The following is a 19173-nucleotide window of genomic DNA, read 5'->3' as shown; positions in this document are numbered from 1 at the left end:
TTCTTTTCCGTCATATGACGTCATATGGAATCGTCCTCCTCAAAAGTGACACAAAAGTTATGTAGTTTAGTCTTCCTCGCTTTAAACCCTAACTCAATAAGTTCAGTAGATATTCAAATCTAATGCTCCAGAAAAACAACTTACTACTTCATATTATAGAATTAAATCTTAGGTTGCTTTTAGGCTATTTGAACAAGGGTCCTTGGATGCTAGGGGAGCAACTACAAGTAGAGATAATTAAATAAGAATTCGTAAATGAATAAGAAGTAGTATTAAATTTACATACCTTTCTTTCTATTTAAACCATCTCAAATTACACCACAAGCAATACACCCAAGTAAATTTCATAAACTTCCATAAAAATATAAATATGTAAAAAGGGTACAACATATCACTTTTTACTGCTAAATAAGGAAGATAATGTTTGATATAATATTCTTATGTAAAAGGATTTATTTTCTTGTTACTAATTAGAAATTCTATCTCTAACCTAGGTCAGCAACAGATTATAGAAGAAGGAGAAGCCATGAAAACTTGCAGCTGCAAGATTTACAGGTAAATAGGAAGACTTATATTTCCCGTCTGTACAGAAAATCTTAGACGTTTTGGCTCCAACCCAAAATTTGGTGCAACTGGGTCAAAAATGAGAATGGTTAAATAATTCTAAATCAATAAAAGTTTTTTGATGTATACAACTTAACATTAAAAAAGCAATACTCCGTTAGTTGAAATAATTAATTGGTTGAAAAGTTTTAACACTGCTAGTTAGTACTATTTACAGTTTTAAATCTAAAGTATAATAAATGGTGTTTTAAACTTTGTAGACAAGTATACTTTACACTCCAATATCACCTCCCTCAATGTTTCAAGTTCAACTAACACACTAAATTACTCAAGAATTACAAAGAATTATTATTGTATTTTAAAACCCAATCAATTATAGAATAATAATATGATAAAAAAAGACAAAAAAAGACGTGATTAATAAAGATAACAATCAAAATCAAGAGATAAAATCAACTCAAATCAACATCAAATGCAAAACAAGTTTTCAAATACTTATCAAGTTATCAAAATTATTGTTTATTGTCTATTTAGAATATTCCTGCAATTGGTGAATGTCAGCTCATTGTCACCTTCAATAACAAGAACGAAACTAGATCTGCACCAAGGAAGCATAGCACGGTAAGATATAATAAGTATTGGTGTCGTTGAAATTTTAAAAGTTCTAAAGAACTAAAAAGCTCTCAATTGACCGTTATTCAAAGAGTTACCGAAAATTTTGTATAAAAGGGGTAACACTAATCTTAGAATTTAACCAAAGTTAAAAGGAATAACAATTAGCATCGAGCATATAATTTAATTGGTTCGTCGGTCTCTCGGTTGTTCTAAAGAACTAAAAAGCTTACAATAGGCCGTGATTAAAAAAATTGCCGAAAATTTTAGAAAAAAGAGGTAGAATTATTGTTACATGTTAACAAAAATTCTGTATGAAAGGGAGAAATTCCCAATAACAATGAAAATCCAGTGCATGTACAATGAAATTCCCAAAAACTATGAGGAGCTGCACGGCAAAGGAGAACCATATCGGTCTAACGGCTGGAGAGATCCTTCTGTACTCACACAGAGACAGAAAGACTAACAAACATCTTATTACTTATATATAATGGCATAATGTTATTTTTAAGAATTATGCTAATTTAATATCATGTTTTATTTTGTTTAATAAAGAATATGAATTTGCATTTTTCATAAAGATTAAACAATGAACAAAATACAATGATGATACAGACTGACTTGCAGTTTTTTCTATACAAATGTTTCTCATTTATTTCTTTTACCAACAGAATACAAAAAATGCTCATTATTTGCGCAGCAATAATAAGTTGTTAACTGTTTTAAATGCGTTTAAAAATAAATTCAAACATTTATATTTATTTGTGTGTGTGTCTGTTTGTTAAAATAGAAAAGTGAAAAAGTCTTCTTTTTTCGCAGACTTTTTATTTCATCCTCTCATACAATATGTTCCGATGATTACAAAGCAGCTGTGCTACCAGTGTACATTTGGTAATTGTTTATGTTTCTTTACATTCTTTGTAATTGTTTTTTTTTCTGTATAGTTTAGAAATAGAATAATAAAAAAATCTATTTAATTGAATAGAAAGTTTTAGTAGTAGGGTTGCTATACAACTCTGATTGTTAATCAGGAGGGAGGGAACTTAGACTGTAAATTTCACTGGTCCCCAAAGTTTATAACTACGTTATCACTTTCGTTGGCCCAAAAACCTTGGGTACTTTTATTTAAATTTGATTGGCTGTTTCCGAACTAAATTTTCAACCAATAATAATATACAATAACAATAAATACAAAAGGCAAATTTTGTTATTATTAATGGGGATGAATATTAATTTTTCGTCAATTGTCTTATCTTTTAAGATCCCTAGAATGTTGTTATGCAATGGGATTCCATCATAATCAAAAGTGTAATTTTTAAAGAGCTTATATATTAACCCCATAATAGGCCTAAGAGTTTTTAAGCCAACGATGTAATTTATATAAGTTTAGGGGACTAGTAAACTAAAAGTGTCCTATTAAATAACAGACATTTAAGAATTAATATTAAGTGAATAAATCATTTTTTCAACTCATTTTATTATTCGATCTTTGTTATTTCAACTTCTGTAAATTACTTTTGTAAATTCTTATGAATTTAAACATTACACAGTACAATTTATTCTTTGAGAACAAATTTGAAATAACAAAAAAAATTATCTAAATTGAATTTACTTGCAGAACGAAACTCAGGGAAAGGGAAGTCAATGGCGGTCAAATTCATATATACCACCCAAACTTATTTCTTTCTAAATAAGAACAACTGAATGCATTTATTACCCGCGGCTTTAGCGTGAATGATAAAGTGTCGGCTTGCTGTCGGGAAGGTGTGTGAATGGCCCAAACTGCATCATGCTAGATATGTTTAAAATATACCAACTTCTGCTTTATCTGGCACGTGATACTAATATTAAGATTAGGAATAATGCATTGGCCCATAAACAGGCGCAACTCACTACAATGCACAGTTTGGACTTTCAGACAAAGGTCGTGCAATCAAAGGGTTGGTTGTCTGATGGATGCTAATTAACCCAATATCCTTGGGTGTTAGAGTATTCCATTATACACATATGATGCTCTGGCTTCTCATTAAAAATCGAAGGTAAATCCTGCCCTAGCGAGGTAATTAACTAGGCAATTATTACATATTATGATATAATGAACGATTTTTTATTTTCCATTGTTTAATTTCTATATCCCTGAGAAAAAAACTATATAAGATGAGAAATGTGTTGTAATTGATTTTGTGTCTCCATTTTATTAAATAGGCTGCCCGCAATGTTGTACAAAAATTGCTAACTGATTTTTTAGCATACCAACTATTATAATGCTTTGCCTATATTATTAGATACTTTAATTTTTATGATTAAATTTACTGTAATAAATTTCAGTTTCAGTAATTAAGACAAATATCATAAAAATTTGCTATAGGTTTTTTTTAAAATTGTTCATAAGCTAATTCCGCGTCCAATTATGTACAGTACTAAATATTGTGTACATATACTTTTTTTCTTCAGTTTTTCAGATACTTAGAAGCATAATTTTAGTGGTTATTTGCATTTTTTTCTTCTAAAAACAATGGCTTACATTATCGGTCTGTTAACCCTTACAGATCGGGCCCCAATTCCCACTTTATCAGATAGGGGGGGGGGGGGCTCTAAGAGCCCCCCCTCTCTATCTCGGCTCCTGTTACAGATAAAGATGTAAAAAAAATTCTGGTGGTTCATGAGTATTTTTAGAGAAATTTTTTTTTTCTAGTCATAGCGATCAGACCGCTCCTTAGCCACTTTTTAGCGGGCAGCTGCTAAATTTTAAAACAGCTGTAGAGCGGCCAATTTTGCAGCTAGGATGACCAAATTTTAGGACGAACTTTTATTTTTCATAACAAAAAAATACTTTTTCTGATCATTGTCGAAAAACGGCAAATAACGGAAACCGCCATTTTCGGCGATAAAACGGCAGTTGGCGGCGCCAATTAATAATTTTATCTGTTTATTGTTGCTCAAGGATTTACCAAAAAATTTTATAGGTCTCTAGCTGTAATAGAAGCCACGATATTTATGATATATGTCTGTATTAAAAGCCGGACAAAAATCGGTCATAAAGTCGGTCAGGGAGCGGTCAAACGGTCATAACACCACTTTTCTCAGAAGGTCATTGATATCTAAGTATTCACCAAAAATATTTTACTTTTCTACCTTATACACAAAAGTCATAATGTAGAGATTAAGATTTATTTAGAATTTTTTCTAATTTTGGTGCTACCCAACCGACTTTGACCGGACACCACGACCGACACAGACCAGATATCCTAATAAAATCAACTCTTGCCGACGTATAATTACTAAACTTAAAAATTCATGAAGTCACAGCTCTCCATCTTTCCTACAAAAAAAAATAAGATGGAAAAAACTAGACCCGATCTGTAAGGGTTAAGTCTCTGTAATTTATCTAGCTAAAAAGAGAATAATCTTCAAAAAAGAGAATGTCCCATTCTTGTCGTGCTTATTAAATATTTACCTAAAGCAAAAAAGTAACATAAGGCATATTAAATAAGATAATATGTATGCATTTTATATAAGCGGCAGTTATGAAATTCTCTATTCATATGTATAAATCAGATTTTAAATGTCACATACTGAAATCTGAAGTATTATTCAATTTTACATAATCATTATATTATGATAATAGTTTTTAGAGGAAAAGAAAACATTATCCTGGTTTACAAGCTATTATTTAGCCTTTGAAAAATATATTTTTCAAAATTTTCTTTTTAAAGTTACAGGATCACTGTCTGTTTTTTTATATAGTTCTCATTTACAGGGAAGCTTCTCATATGTCACCACCCTTCTAAGAGAAATCACTCAATTTTTTTATTTTTAAACTAAAATTTTAAACAAAAATTGGTAGCATGCCCTCTCTCCCGTTGCCGCTAGTAAGAACTAATGTAATCAAATACCAATTTCAACTTTTTTATATTCTGTCTGATTTCTTGTAAATAGTAGAAAAGTTTAGGATCAGGTCGAAAAACAAAGTGAGGTATTTTTCACGCAAATTAAATATCTTTTTTTGGCTCAAACGGCTGGTGGCTAACAAAACAACTAATAATGTAAAAAGCATTCAAAAAAAAAGATTTTCATACGATATTCAATATTTCGTTTTGGCTATTTTTTATCGGATCTTGTCTCTTCTAATGTTGTTCGTTTGGACGTATGCAGTCTTTATAGTTACCAAAAAAGTACCTTTCTTAATATTCTCGACTTGATTCAAGTTTTGTTGATAGCATAGCTGAAGTTTTGCAGTTTGCTGGTTTGTAAGATTATCCCATTATACAACTTCAATTTACACGTTTCCGCTAACACATTTTCTACGGAGATAGATTACAATTTCTTTCATAGAATTATTTTGATTGAAGCGTCCAAATAAACACTTTATGAACCACTAGCGCTGCTACGCCCCTAGCATCTAGGGGCTCTACAATCGTAAAACATCTTAAAACAGAAAAATAGCCTAAAGCCACTTAATCATTAAATTTAAGTTAAAATAGCCTAAAACTATCCTGTGGCCTATGTATAGCTTCTATATATAGGAGATCACAATCAGTTTAGTAGTTCTTGAAATATCAAGCTTTAGACAAAAAAGCTTAGTACTTTATATAATACTAGCGGCTACGCCCCTAGAAGCATCTAGGGGCAGTTAATTTGGGAGATACCCTTACCCTAAATAGTTAAAAACCTTCCCTGGACCTATAAGAAGCTTCATTATGTAGGAGAACCATATCGGTTCAGCGGTTAGCGAGATCCTTCGCTACATACAAAAAAGCTTACTACTTTATATAATAGGATATGAACCATGAAGGTAGAGGGGAGGGAGGGGGGTGGTCAGTGGTTTTTAGATTGGTGAAAATTAATGATTTATTTTTTTGACTTCCAAAATGGTCTTCGAAACCATACAGGTCTACCAGGTAACCAACCTAGCCTTATCTTAACCATTGAAAAATATACATTAATATTACTAAATTTTTATTATTAGCGCTTTAGCATAATAAGATAAAAAAAAGTAGGTGGGGCTAAATTGCAAATAATTGAAATTGTCGTTCCATTTTCAAATAAAATATAAAAAGAAATGGCATCTTATTGTTTTATTGATAAATGGAGTTTTGTTCACTTTTTATATAATTCTTTAAATGTTGCATTTAGTGTAGGTTTGACTTTAACAAAGAGTTTAATTTATGTAACATTAAGATATTCTCATTTTTTAAATACAAATGTTTTTAAGTAAAACATTAATGATTTAAAAGGATAAAAACTAAAAAGTATTTTTGTTTTTATTATACTATTAAAAGTTATTTTAATCTGCAACATATCAAGTTAAAATTAAATTTTTCTATAAACTATAATTTTTTTTTGTTTAAATATGAACAAATTGAAACAATCAGTGGAATCTTAAAGATTAAATAAATATCATCTATGCATAACTTCATAATTTTTTAAGTATGATATAGAAATGAAATAGTGGATATTTTATGGCAAATTAATCTACCTAATTTTTCATAAGATTACAACATCAAAAATTTTTCCAGAGAAGAAATTATGATTTAAAAGATTTTATTTTAGATATATTATGAAACCGAAAATTGTTTAGCTACATAAGAGCACAGTTGAACATTATATTGTTTAAAAGTAAGCACTAAAATTTGTACAATTTTGATTTTATAATATGTACAAAATGTTGGTACCCGTATTGACGGCGATTAACTGAGGATGTCTCAATTTTTGCCGGCTGCAAGAAACGATAGAAGAGCTGCCGTCGGCCTTCAATTACCAGTGATTTTGTAATTACCAGTGTATGCCAATCTTGGAGAAAAATTGTGCTGAACACTTTTATTCATAATTTATTTTACTAATTTAAAATATTCAAACTTTTTAACATACTCTAAATAATAAATATTACCTTCTGAATTAAATTCAACTTTAGTATTTGTATTTAGTATTTGAAATTAGATTTACATAAAAATTTAAATATTGACACACAACACAAAATAAAAATGTAGAAAAGTTGACAAGTATTTTAAAACTTTAGATCAGAAAACGTGATAAAAATAAATCGGATGAAACAGTATTGGATTTGAATAAACTTCTGACTATTTAAGTAACTCTATTACTATTCTTTTTGAATTATATTTTTCTGTATTGTCTTTGAACATTTGTTAAGATTGAAATAAAAGAATTTTTCTGAAAAACGTATTGAAACAATATTCTTATTATTTAGGGATCGATGGGACAATTCTAACCTATTTAAATTAACGAAAAGAGCTAACTGTCTGTGACGTGCGAAGCGAATAAGGGTCGGTCCGACCCTTATTCACTTCGCTTTTAAAAATATTAGATTTACAAAAAGTGTACAAAAGTTATTTTAGATGCCATACTGTTCAAACTGTATAACTGGATAGATTTTATATTTAGATCAGATACTTTTATACTTTTGGGAGATACATTTCATTTTCCTCATGGGCTTTGGACATTTGGTACAAAAAAGGCTCAGAAATTAAAAATGTATTTAAAGAAAATATAAAACCAATTGATACTAATATTTGATTTGTGGAACCATAAAAATTATCAAGCACTTCATTAAATCATAGAATTTATTTAAATCGAATTCTTAACAATAAATTTATAAATTGTTGATCTTGTTAATCACATCTAATTATAACATTGCGCGTATGAATCAGAATAATTATGTCATGCAAGAAGTACAAGTCAAAATGGACACACAGAAAACTGTCCCGAATTTGTATTAATTTTGAGGAACAAGACTCCAGTGACGTCATATTTTGCTTTCCCGAAAAAGGGAAGGGGGGAAGAAAATCTCTTCAAAAGAGATGGAGAAAACCCCCTTTTCTCCCATCTCTTTTTTCTTCCCCCCTTCCCTTTTTTTCTTCCCCCCTTCCCTTTTTTTTCTTTCCCCCTTCCCTTTTTCGGGAAAGAAAAGTATGACGTAACTGGAGTCTTGTTCCTCAAAATTAATACAAATTTGGGACAGTTTCCTGTGTGTCGTCAAAATGTCTAAACTATGTATAACATGGACCTACATACTTTCAATAATTGTAGAGGAGTTACTACGCTTTATACATTGGACCTTATTGTTGTAAAATGTTAAACTATTTTTTTTTTGCAAATTTTACAAGCCGTCACGGACGGACTGATCCTATTCATAGAATAATGTAATATATTTCTACAATATGGCATAAAAACCAAAAATATCCGCTGGATTAAAACGGTTCCCAGCCATACTAAAATTCTTGTATATTAAAGTATTACAGATAATTTACCACGAATATTAAATTAATAAAATAAGATTTTAACCATTTTTAAAAGCCCCGAGAGGCCAAAGGTCCATGCTTTATTTTTGATATCCTAGGAAAGCTGCATAGACGTCCAAGGGGGGGGGGGTAATGGGGCGATTACCCCCCCCCCCCCAGTTTTTTTTATTTTACCCCCCCCCCAAAAAAAAAGCTTGGACGCCCCTGGAAAGCTGTCTAAAAAACGTTGCAATAAATAACTATTATTAACTTAGGACAATATATCCCGGGCCAAGATCCGTTCAGTGAAGCTTACCCTGTGCGTTATCATCACCTACATACTCTGCTCAGCTCCATTCATCATTGGTCAGATTATTGTTCATTTTGGTTCTCCGGTGAGTGGATTTCAGTAGCGCAGCTAATCTATAATGAGGTCTTATCCGTTTGTCTTTCCTTCAAATTGTCTGTTATTCCGTTTTAAAGGGGGGTTGGTATTTATTTCCCGCATTGGTGTCGCACACCCAAGCCAAGTATAGGTGTCGCACACTAAAGCCAAATAATCTAAAATCTGGAAAATTACTTAACTTTCCTAAAAAATGTTAAATAATTGTGATTGAGATTTTTCGGAACAAAACAAAATATGAAAATAATAAGTCTTTGTTTATCATTCTATTTTTTCTTGAACTTAATTATTGCCTCTCTCTATATATTTTTTAATATCTTTATAGCCAGAAATTTAGGATATTCAATATGCATTAAATTTTTCATATGGAAACATTGAAGTTAAAGGCTCTAAACCGTTTAAAATAATGATTGTTTAGGAGGTGCGCAGCTACCTGGAAAGCAAGCTGGACGTTCTTCTGTGGCTAATGACACTCAACAGTGTTACAAACCCCTGGATTTATCTGCTGTTTAATCAGGTAAGCTTCATTTTATTGTTCTGGTGATTTAATTACCGAGTTATTTACATTAGATTGAAGAGATAGAAAACCCAAGGCATCATCCCCTTTAATAGTATGCTATTATATAACGGCCACCATAGGATAATAGGTTAAATAATACCCAACAGACAGTCAACACTTTGATTGAACGACTTTTGTCAAGACGTCCTAACTGTGCATGGTAATAAGTTTCTCTTGTTTACGGGCCAAGGCATTCCTTCTACTATTACCTTTAGAGTAACTTGCCAGATTTTACACAAAGAGTATTTTTTTTAACAACTCTAATATGCTGATGGTATGATTTATGTAGACTCAATATTTTTTCACTAGCATTAATTATAATTAAATTTTAGACAGTGCTCATTTTACATTTTTACACATTTCAATATTACACAGATGCAGACAAACCGACATAATTTTTTTCCGGTTGTATTCCTATTATAAAGTATACAATCAAGAAATATTTATGTTAAAAACTAAGGTGTAAGCATTATGTTAGATGAATAAAATACATTTAAATATTTCTATAACTAAGATAATTCTGCTTCTTTTACATTTTTAAGAATTTAGAAACAATACTGCTTAAGATAAAAACTTTTGTTTGAGTTAGATATATAATATAGAGTTATAGTAATGTTTAGTATTTAATTTAAATTTGAATTAATTATAAGAAATTTTGTTTATTTGACATTAAATATTTTATCAAACAAATTTAGATATATTTTTTATACCAACTTAAAGGTTTCTCATTTTAGTCAAAATATTGTCATAACAAAAATCTCTATTTAATTAAATTTCTATTTTTATCTTTTTACTGAATAAAATATAACTTACTAGCGGCCTCTAGTGGCACTTTAAATGTTTTTTTTTGTATTTCAAATATGTCTATCTTGCGTTTGACGTTTATGTTGACGTTGAACTCTCTTTCTAAAGTCGAGTACGTAAAAAAATCGTTTTTTTGTGATTTCTCTTGGGAGGGTGGTGGTACCCTCCCCCAAAATAGCTATGAACCTTCCCGGGACTTTTGAGAATCTACCCTGTTAAGGAGAACCTAATAGGTTCAGCGGTTAGCAAGATCCTTCGGTACAGATACACAGATACACATCCTGTTACTTTAGTATAAGGATTTAAGAATATGTGTGTTTTAGTAAGATAATAGAATATTCTTTTTGGCTTTTATTCTAAAAACACAGAGTGTTCAACTGAAATCACAAATTCTAGCAAAATATATGATTCAAATCTACGGGATTATCCACAGATAATTTGCACCTTTATTACTGAAATTAACAAGATGTGTTTTTGAATGTACGTGTCTCAACTCTTTAAATCTTAAATAATCCCAAAGGTTTTTGGCTATTTTTGTTCTTGATTTAAAAAGCTTTGTTTGATAAACTGAATTATTTATAATTTATTTTGAACACCCTGTGAAAAAGAAGAAGATGAAACAACAGGAAATTTAATTTAATATGCTTACTATCTCATATCTGCCTTTTCTTTTTATACAACAGTAAAGCTCAAACAAAATAAGTTTTATAAAATATTTTCTGTACACAGAAACCTCCCAACCCTTAAAAAAAAAAATAGGTTGAAGTGGGGTTATTTTGTTATTGCCTAAGCCCTGCGGGGTGTCCTAACCCTGTGGTCTTAACCTAAACTCAATATAATCTAACATGACAAGAGTTGAAACACAAGCACAAGAAGAACTTTTCTCCTCACCTATTTAAAAAAAATATATTTTTTTCTATGCGTGTTCCTTCATTCGTCAGCTTAAAAACTTTAGGGTAAATTCTTCATTAGTTGTAACAATGTAGTATTGTTCAAGCTTTTCCACCAACAATGTTGACAAACAAATGAAAAGATGTTTATAACAATTAGAAGAATTAAACAATTTATCGTTCATTGTTTCAGCCCTAGAGATCCCTGAAAATACCACAAAAATTTGGCTGTATCCCTCACATAATACTGTTTCTTCTTACTAAGCAGTTTTCTCGAAAACATATTAATAATAATATTTGTCTGCACGAAATATATAAAATATGTACTTTGGATTATCATTATCGGATACGCTCCAAGTTTCTAAGAGCTTTGTTTTTTATATAGAAGGGGGACAAAAGTGACATATTTCTTAGGATATATTAGTAAATACATACGACATAGTTTTAGACAGGGATTAAAAGGTTTAAGATAGTGGTCGATTAATTGAAGTACATCCACAATGATCATACACAAAATTACCCGTTGTAGATAACAATTCGTGGACACTTAACTAAAGTAGCCAACAAATTAAAATTCAATAAAAGTCCCTAATGTTGTTTAGCCAAAGAATAAGAAAACAAACTAACAAAAAGACAGACAAACAATCTACCTTATAGAGTGCTTCGCTACTAAAGTATAGCATTTAAACTTTATATATTATTTTTTACTAGCGAAGCTACTCATAATTCAAAATGTCCGTACGTCTGTCTGTCCGTCCATAAATGGTGGGGGAAATATGATTTTCTCGGCTCTTTAGGGATTAAATATGTTAACATTCTTCATATTTTCATTAAGATTCGTCAATTATTCCTACATTTTTAAGCTTTAATGATTTTCTCAACTCCTATTCAGGATAGACGACTAAAATTTTCAAGGATTGAATACTTTAATATTCTGCATACTTTAATCAAGTTTTATTGAGATTTGCATATTGGTTGGGGTGTTAGTTCGATTCCTAGATTTTTAAGTTTTCATGATTTTCTTTATTCCTGTTCGAGATATATTGCTGATATTTTTAGGGATTAAATACTTTCATAATTTACATATCCCCACAAAGTTCCTTTAAGATTTACTTATTGGTTGAGGTGCTAGATTCGATTTCACCTTGTAAATCTTACAAGGTTTTGCGATTTTTAAGTATTATGTTTTTTATGAAACTGCTCTATAGTTAATGTTTTTCCGGATATGAATCCGTAAATTTAGAGCTTCGCTACTTATGGAATCCTTGTTCTTGGCATTTTTTAAAAATATTTTCCTTATTTTAGAATTTGCTGCTGTCTTTGAAGCTGAGGTTTCTCAACTCTGAATCTCCAAGAAATGTGAGCAAGTGAGTATTTTTACAGTTGTGATTGTTGTATTCGAAGTTTTCTTTATGGTTTATATTTTATATGTCAAATTTTTCCAGGATTTTATTAAGATTTATCTAAAACAATGAATTTTATGAACGTTGAAATCAGAGGACGCTATAGGTAATTTTTATCACTCTTGTAGCTGCCAGGACAAATTTATCTGCCTCCTTACTTATACAAAAACAGGATTTTTAATTGCAGTTTTAAATCAATCAATCCAAAAATCCTCAAATTTTGTCAAGTTTATAAATGCATTGAACAAAAATAGAATGCTATAAATAGCGAAATATAAAGTTTTATATACAAATTGTTATTGTCTGAGAAGCGAGTGATTCATTTTGAAAATATTTTTGTACAATAGAATATACATTCGCATGCATTAGTCTTGGTAAATTTCCGCTGTTTTGTTGTATTTCAATGTTATTCTTATCTGAATTCTATTTATATAAAAAAAAAACATTATTAATAGCAATGTTTTAGTGGCAAAGATACTCTATAATTCACTATAAGTCTGTTTATGGAGATCTGCTGCTGATTTTTTGTTTGTGAAATAAGATACCCCAATCGGAAGAGCATACAGTTTAAAACTTACTCAATCAGCTTAAAAACATTAAACACATACCTATATATATTGTGTAAATATAGAAGTTTTGTATCTTTACTATTTTTTAATATTCCACCTCTCGTTTTACTATCTGTTTGTCAATCAATGAGTATTGTAGGTGCTTCACTTATGAATGTTGTGATCCTTGTTTATGATTTATTTTTTTTAGGAATGGAGCAGTAGCGTTTGAAGGAAATCTTCCAGATACAAGCCTGTAAAGTTACAGAATCATACATGGATATTATCACAAATACAATCCTGTAAAACTCAATAATCATACCTGGATGTTATCAAATATACAAGCTTTAAAAGTTCCAGAATCATACATGAATAACATCACAGATACAAGCTTTAAATGTTCCAGAATCATACCTAAATAACATATCAGATACATACCTGTAAGATTCCAGAATCATACCTGGATATCATATCAGACACAAGCTTGTAAAGTTCCATAATCATACCCGGATATCATCACAGGTACAGGTCTGTAAAGTTCCACAATCATACCTGGATATTTTTAAATATACAAGCTTTAAAAGTTGCAGAATCATACCTGAATAACATCTCAGAGACACCCTGTAAGATTCCAGAATCATATCTGGATATCATCACAGAGACATCCCTGCAAGATTAAAGAATCATATCTGGATATCATCACAGAGACATCCCTGTAAGATTCCAGAATCATATCTGGATATCATCACAGAGACATCCCTGTAAGATTAAAGAATCATATCTGGATATCATCACAGAGACACCCTGTAAGATTCCAGAATCATATCTGGATATAATCACAGAAACAAGCCTGTAAGATTTCAGAATCATACCTGGATGTCATCACAAAGACATCCCTGTAAGATTCCAGAATCATAACTGGATATTGCAGGACAAAATTTACAACCAAAAATTTGAAAAAAAGTTACAATTTTAGAAATTAATGAAATAAAATCAAAATAATATAATGTAAATTGTTTTTCTGTATGTACAATTTCAGTGGTAAATTTAATATTTGATGGACATCATTTTATTTGTAAATGTTAAAATTTTTCTGGTCTTAAATGTACAAATAATAAAAAAACATATTTTTAAAATAAAATAATAGTATATTGTAAATAAAAATATTTATAATGTTAAAATTTAAGTAAATGTTTTATACAATTTTAATTTAACTATAATTTAGGGAATTTATATACTTTTGCATTATGAATAGCTAATTTTACTTACCAAAATCAAGAGGGTTGTAATCAAAATAAATTTATTGATCAAGCACTTTTTCTTATGTGTTATAGCCAAACATCAATTGAATAAAAGTAAAATTTAGGCCATTGTCAAGTGATATAGGTGCAGTCGCAGGAAGGAAGGGGACATTGGACTGTTTATTACACTAGTCTACAAAGTTTTAAAGTAAAGTTCTCCTATTCTTTGGCTCATCAAATTTAGAGACAAATATTGAATTTTGATTGGTTTGTTCAAACGTTTCAAACACTAATTGTAATCATACATACGGGGTAACTTTGTGCATCATGTTTTGGGATTTATATCATTTTAACGACAATTGTCTTATACCTTTAGATTCCTGGTGCAGTCGTGTGTAGGTGAAATTCCTATGAAACTATTTTTTATACAATGCAATGTACCTTTTCGTCTCATGCTCTTTATGTTAATTAATCCCTTCAGCAATTCTTTTTAATGAGCACTGGGTAGCATTTATGAAATAGTACAGCTAATTTATTTAACTAATTATCTTGCATGTGAAGGCTGAATTTTTATTATGAAATTTATTTAGCAGTCTTATTTTCCTTCTATTTTTCTTTGGCTCAGGATTATATACATAATTACAATAGATTAATGTTTCTGCAAAGGTTTACAAACCCCCATAGGGGCTATAGTTTATTTTATTGCAATTTTAGCTGCAATTGCAAGCTTACACACAGACAATTTAATTATGTAAAGGGATTGATCAGGATAAAGGTAAAGAAAAATATATAAATAAAAAAATATTTATCGCATAATTGATGTCAATGTTAACTAAGTAATCTCTTTAAGTAATTGGTTACGCAATGTTCCATTTTTCTATTGTTTAAGCTCATGTGTCCACTCCCTGATTCCTGAATTAGATTTTCGTCTAGACGGTTTAGATGGTCTGGCCTTTAAAAAGGATTGAATTAATTTTCACAAATGGATTCTATTTACCAACATGCTGAATTGTTAATTCCAATTTGGGTATTATCTTGGTAGATATATTTACAATCTCCAACTTCCCAATCGTTCTAATCATTTACGAGTACTTGTGGGTATCTCTTATCCTGTTTTTTTCTGTAACTCATCTGACCTAACATAAAGAATCATCAAAAACACAATTTTCAAAATACAAAAAGAGGTTTCGTAGGCAAGATTTTTAATTTTCCATTATAACATATAGAAAAGGTGTTGAGTTTATTTTTGAAATACAATCCAAATAATGTAAACAAAAATTATGTCATATCTTTAATGAAATGATTGAATTAGTATTTGTTGTACCCCTCCGTACTTTATAATTGCTTGCTCAAAATATTGTCATAAAAACCCATAAATAATTTGAATTAGATTAGCTATAATAATTATCTTTTTATAAAGAATAAGGTTACTTAATAACTTGGGTAAGTTGGTACGTCCGTAGTTCAGTCATTTTCTAGATTCTACGTTTCCTACAAATTCTTATCCAAGCAATTTCTTTCTCCCTAAGAGTATCTATTTTATTATTTTAATACAATTCAGGGCATTATTTTCAGCTAAAAAAAAAGAAATTATCATTGCTATGCTAGTTATGGATATATTTGTAACCTAGTAATAGTGTCGGACTGATTATGACGTAAAAAAATGGCCAATGAGAGGCCATTATTGACCAGTGGTAATATTTAAAGTGGACTCTCATTGGCTAATTTTTTTTACGTCATAATCAGTCCGACACTTTTACTAGGTTCATATATTTGTAATTGATCAAATTATTATCTCATAGTTTGTTCAGAAAAAAAATAATTTTATAAAATTAGGTAGAATTTACTACATATCAGTGTCCAGTGATAATTTAAATTGTTAGTAAAAAATTATTGTTGTTAATTAAAATTTAGATTTATATATAAAATTTCACTATTATTATCTTTAAATTTTATGTAAAGTATATTTTTTAGTAGCACAGATACTTTATACCTAGGTTACGCCTGTTCGTTAGTATGTTACTATTAACGTAAATTACTTGAAACAGCGTGTAGTGTCAAATAAAAAATGAAGTCATGCAATACAAATGACTTATGATAGGCCAGTATGCATTGTAATTGACCAATTGTAAATTGTATACTGGATTGACATTGGATATTTATACTGTATGACGTCATTTTTAATGGATCTTATGATAACTTTCAATGCTGCACTTGTTTTGGATATAATTGTCCTAGTTAAAATTAGATTGATATAAATATGATAATTTACATCTTTAGATTTTATGTAATGTGTATGTATGTTTTATCTATATAAAAAGTTTTATAAAAAAAAGTTGCATTTAAAATTGATCTCATACAAATTTTTTTTTTTTTACAAATTAATCTAATATTAAAGTATTTGTCATTGAAACTGATCTATAAAGCTGAATTTGTAGCTGGACAAAGTTTCTAAAAAATCAGCCATGTGACGTTAAAAAAATGAGGGAAATGAGAGGAGAAATGGGAAAGAAAACCTCTAAAAAAATTTGGATAATCCCTAATTTTTATGACGTCATAAGGCTGATTTTTTTAGACACTTTGAATGGCTACCTTTATTTTTAATTGAATTTTTTGGCATTTCCTTATATAAAAGAAATAGAATTCCTGTCTATGTGTCTATCGGTTTTTAACAAACAAATTAAATCTAATTAATGCAAATTCTGAACAGTTTTTCGTATCCTTTCCTTTACAGTAAAGTTTATCATAGGTCCAGTGAAGACTTTTTACTATTCTAGGTAAGGTAATAATTATTTGGCCATGGAATGGTTTCATGCTATTTACATACATAAATACGTTAGATATATGTTAAAAAAACCAAACCATTTGATTAAGGACTAGCGGCTTCGCCCATAGCCTCTAGGGGCTTTGCTCCAAGAGATAATTAAAAAAAAAATTAAGTATTACTGGTGCTTGGTCTAATGTGTTCCCAAGAAATTTTTTTAAATTTTTTTGGGGGGGGGGATTTTCATTTTTTGGGGAGGGTTGGGGTGTCCCACCCCCCAAGAAAATAGTATAAAACCACCACAGGACCAATAGGTATATACCCTGAAGGGTAGAATCCGATCGGTTCAGTGATTACCGAGATCTTAAGGGACGGACTGACGGACAGACAGACAGACGGACGGACAGACAGACAGACAGACAGATAGACAGACAGACAGACAGACAGACAGACAGACAGACAGACAGACATCATTCTACTTTGTATTATAGATATGGGAAATTAATGTTATAGACGAAACGTCTATGAACGAAACAATGGATTTATTTATACTTGGATCTTACACCAGATTATCATCTATAATACAAAGTAGAATGATGTCTGTCTGTCCGTCCGTCCGTCCGTCCCTTAAGATCTCGGTAACCACTGAACTAATCGGATTCTACTTTTTAGGGAATATAACTACTGATCTTGTGATGGTTTTAGGCTATTTTCTTGTGGGGTGGGACACCCCCAACCCGCCAAAAAAACAAAAAAAAAAACCCTCTTTTTTTTTTTTTTTTATTTTTTTTTTTGAAGATTTCCTTGGTCCTTTTTTATCTTTTTGCTGAAGATTTCCTTGGTCCTTTTGCGAATTTCGCCTTAATTTTTTTTGATAACCTCTTGGGGCAAAGCCCCTAGAGGCTAGGGGCGAAGCAGCTAGTCATGTAATTAAGTGAAACTTGTAGATAGCCAAAATATCGACCCTTCCTATCTACCCCTTTCGCCTCATTCCCTACTTTCCTTATGGATGAACGAACTGACCAATAAGTAATGTCTATGTCAGCAACTTCCTTTGTCATGATATCCACTTATGATCTATATCCAATGCTTAGTTTGCAATGCCAAATTATATATTATATATGTTTGTTATGGACATGTTCGTCTTTGTTATGTAAATAATGCTTTATATTTGTAATCCCTCTGGTGATGTAAAACATTTTCTCGTATTCATTCGAATCCGGTGGATAGGAACCGGTTCTCATCCATACGAAAAAACTATGTCTAGCATCGTATTATATCCAGTTTTCTACGAATATAGAAATGTACAATCATAAGATTAAAACCAGTTTTTTAGCCGGTGCCTCCGGCACCTTGGGGCTAAAAAAAACTAGTTTTAATCTTATAATTGTACATTCTATATCCGCGGAAAGCCGTTTATAATACGATACGAGAAATAACTATTCTCGTATTCATTCGAATCCGGTGGATAGGAACCGGTTCTCATCCATACGAAAAAACTATGTCTAGCATCGTATTATAAACCGCTTTCTACGAATATAAAAACGTACAATCATAAGATTAAAACCATTTTTTAGCCGGTGCCTTCGGCACCTCGGGGCTAAAAAACTAGTTTTAATCTCATAATTGTATTTTCTATATCAGCGGAAAGCCGTTTATAATACGATGCGAAGTATTCTAGTATGGCTTCGAAACCAAATAATATCCGCTGGATTAGAATCTGTTATCAGACATACTAAAAAAGCATAAGGAGCGTCGTATTACAGACAATTTTCCTGGAATATTTAAAAATTGATACAAGTTTTGCTATATTGGGCTTTTGGTTTCTCGGAACTAACAAAACTGGTTTTAATCTTATAATTTTTCTTTTAATTTCCGCGAAAAACTGTCGATAATACGATGCGATAAATAACAATTATAATTTTTGTGCCATGGAGGAATAGTTCATCTAAAGAAAAATTTTGTCTTTAATTATAAAAATGCAGTTCATTACATTATTTTTCAATGATGTTTTTGTCCAATTGTTAACTGACTTATTTTAATTCAGATAACTATGCTTCTTTGGTTTATTACAGGGCTCGGCAGCTGCGTGTCAACCTCGACTAAGCCTCAAATTTAAACCCGTTTGGATCCATTGTAAACTATTT

General features: G+C 30.5%; 1 protein-coding gene across 1 annotated transcript in view; it reads left to right on the top strand.

Annotated features, from left to right (window-relative positions):
* The window catches only part of LOC145322608 (cephalotocin receptor 2-like), a 50669-nt gene extending 34867 nt beyond the window's left edge, over positions 1-15802 (top strand). The window contains exons 10-15 of the mRNA XM_080164758.1: positions 495-555; positions 1099-1185; positions 8690-8809; positions 9236-9334; positions 12376-12437; positions 13233-15802. Coding sequence (XP_080020884.1) covers positions 495-555; positions 1099-1185; positions 8690-8809; positions 9236-9334; positions 12376-12437; positions 13233-13281 — 478 coding nt within the window. The 3' untranslated portion in view covers positions 13282-15802. The remainder of the gene's footprint in view (positions 1-494; positions 556-1098; positions 1186-8689; positions 8810-9235; positions 9335-12375; positions 12438-13232) is intronic.
* The last annotated feature ends 3371 nt before the right edge of the window (positions 15803-19173 follow it).

The sequence above is a fragment of the Acartia tonsa genome, chromosome 6 (assembly GCF_053477335.1).
Source record: "Acartia tonsa isolate MP-2025a chromosome 6, ASM5347733v1, whole genome shotgun sequence".
NCBI classification, from domain to species: Eukaryota; Metazoa; Arthropoda; class Copepoda; order Calanoida; family Acartiidae; genus Acartia; species Acartia tonsa.
The sequence above is the reverse complement of the archived record's forward strand: the minus strand, read 5'-3'. Positions and strand labels throughout refer to the sequence as shown.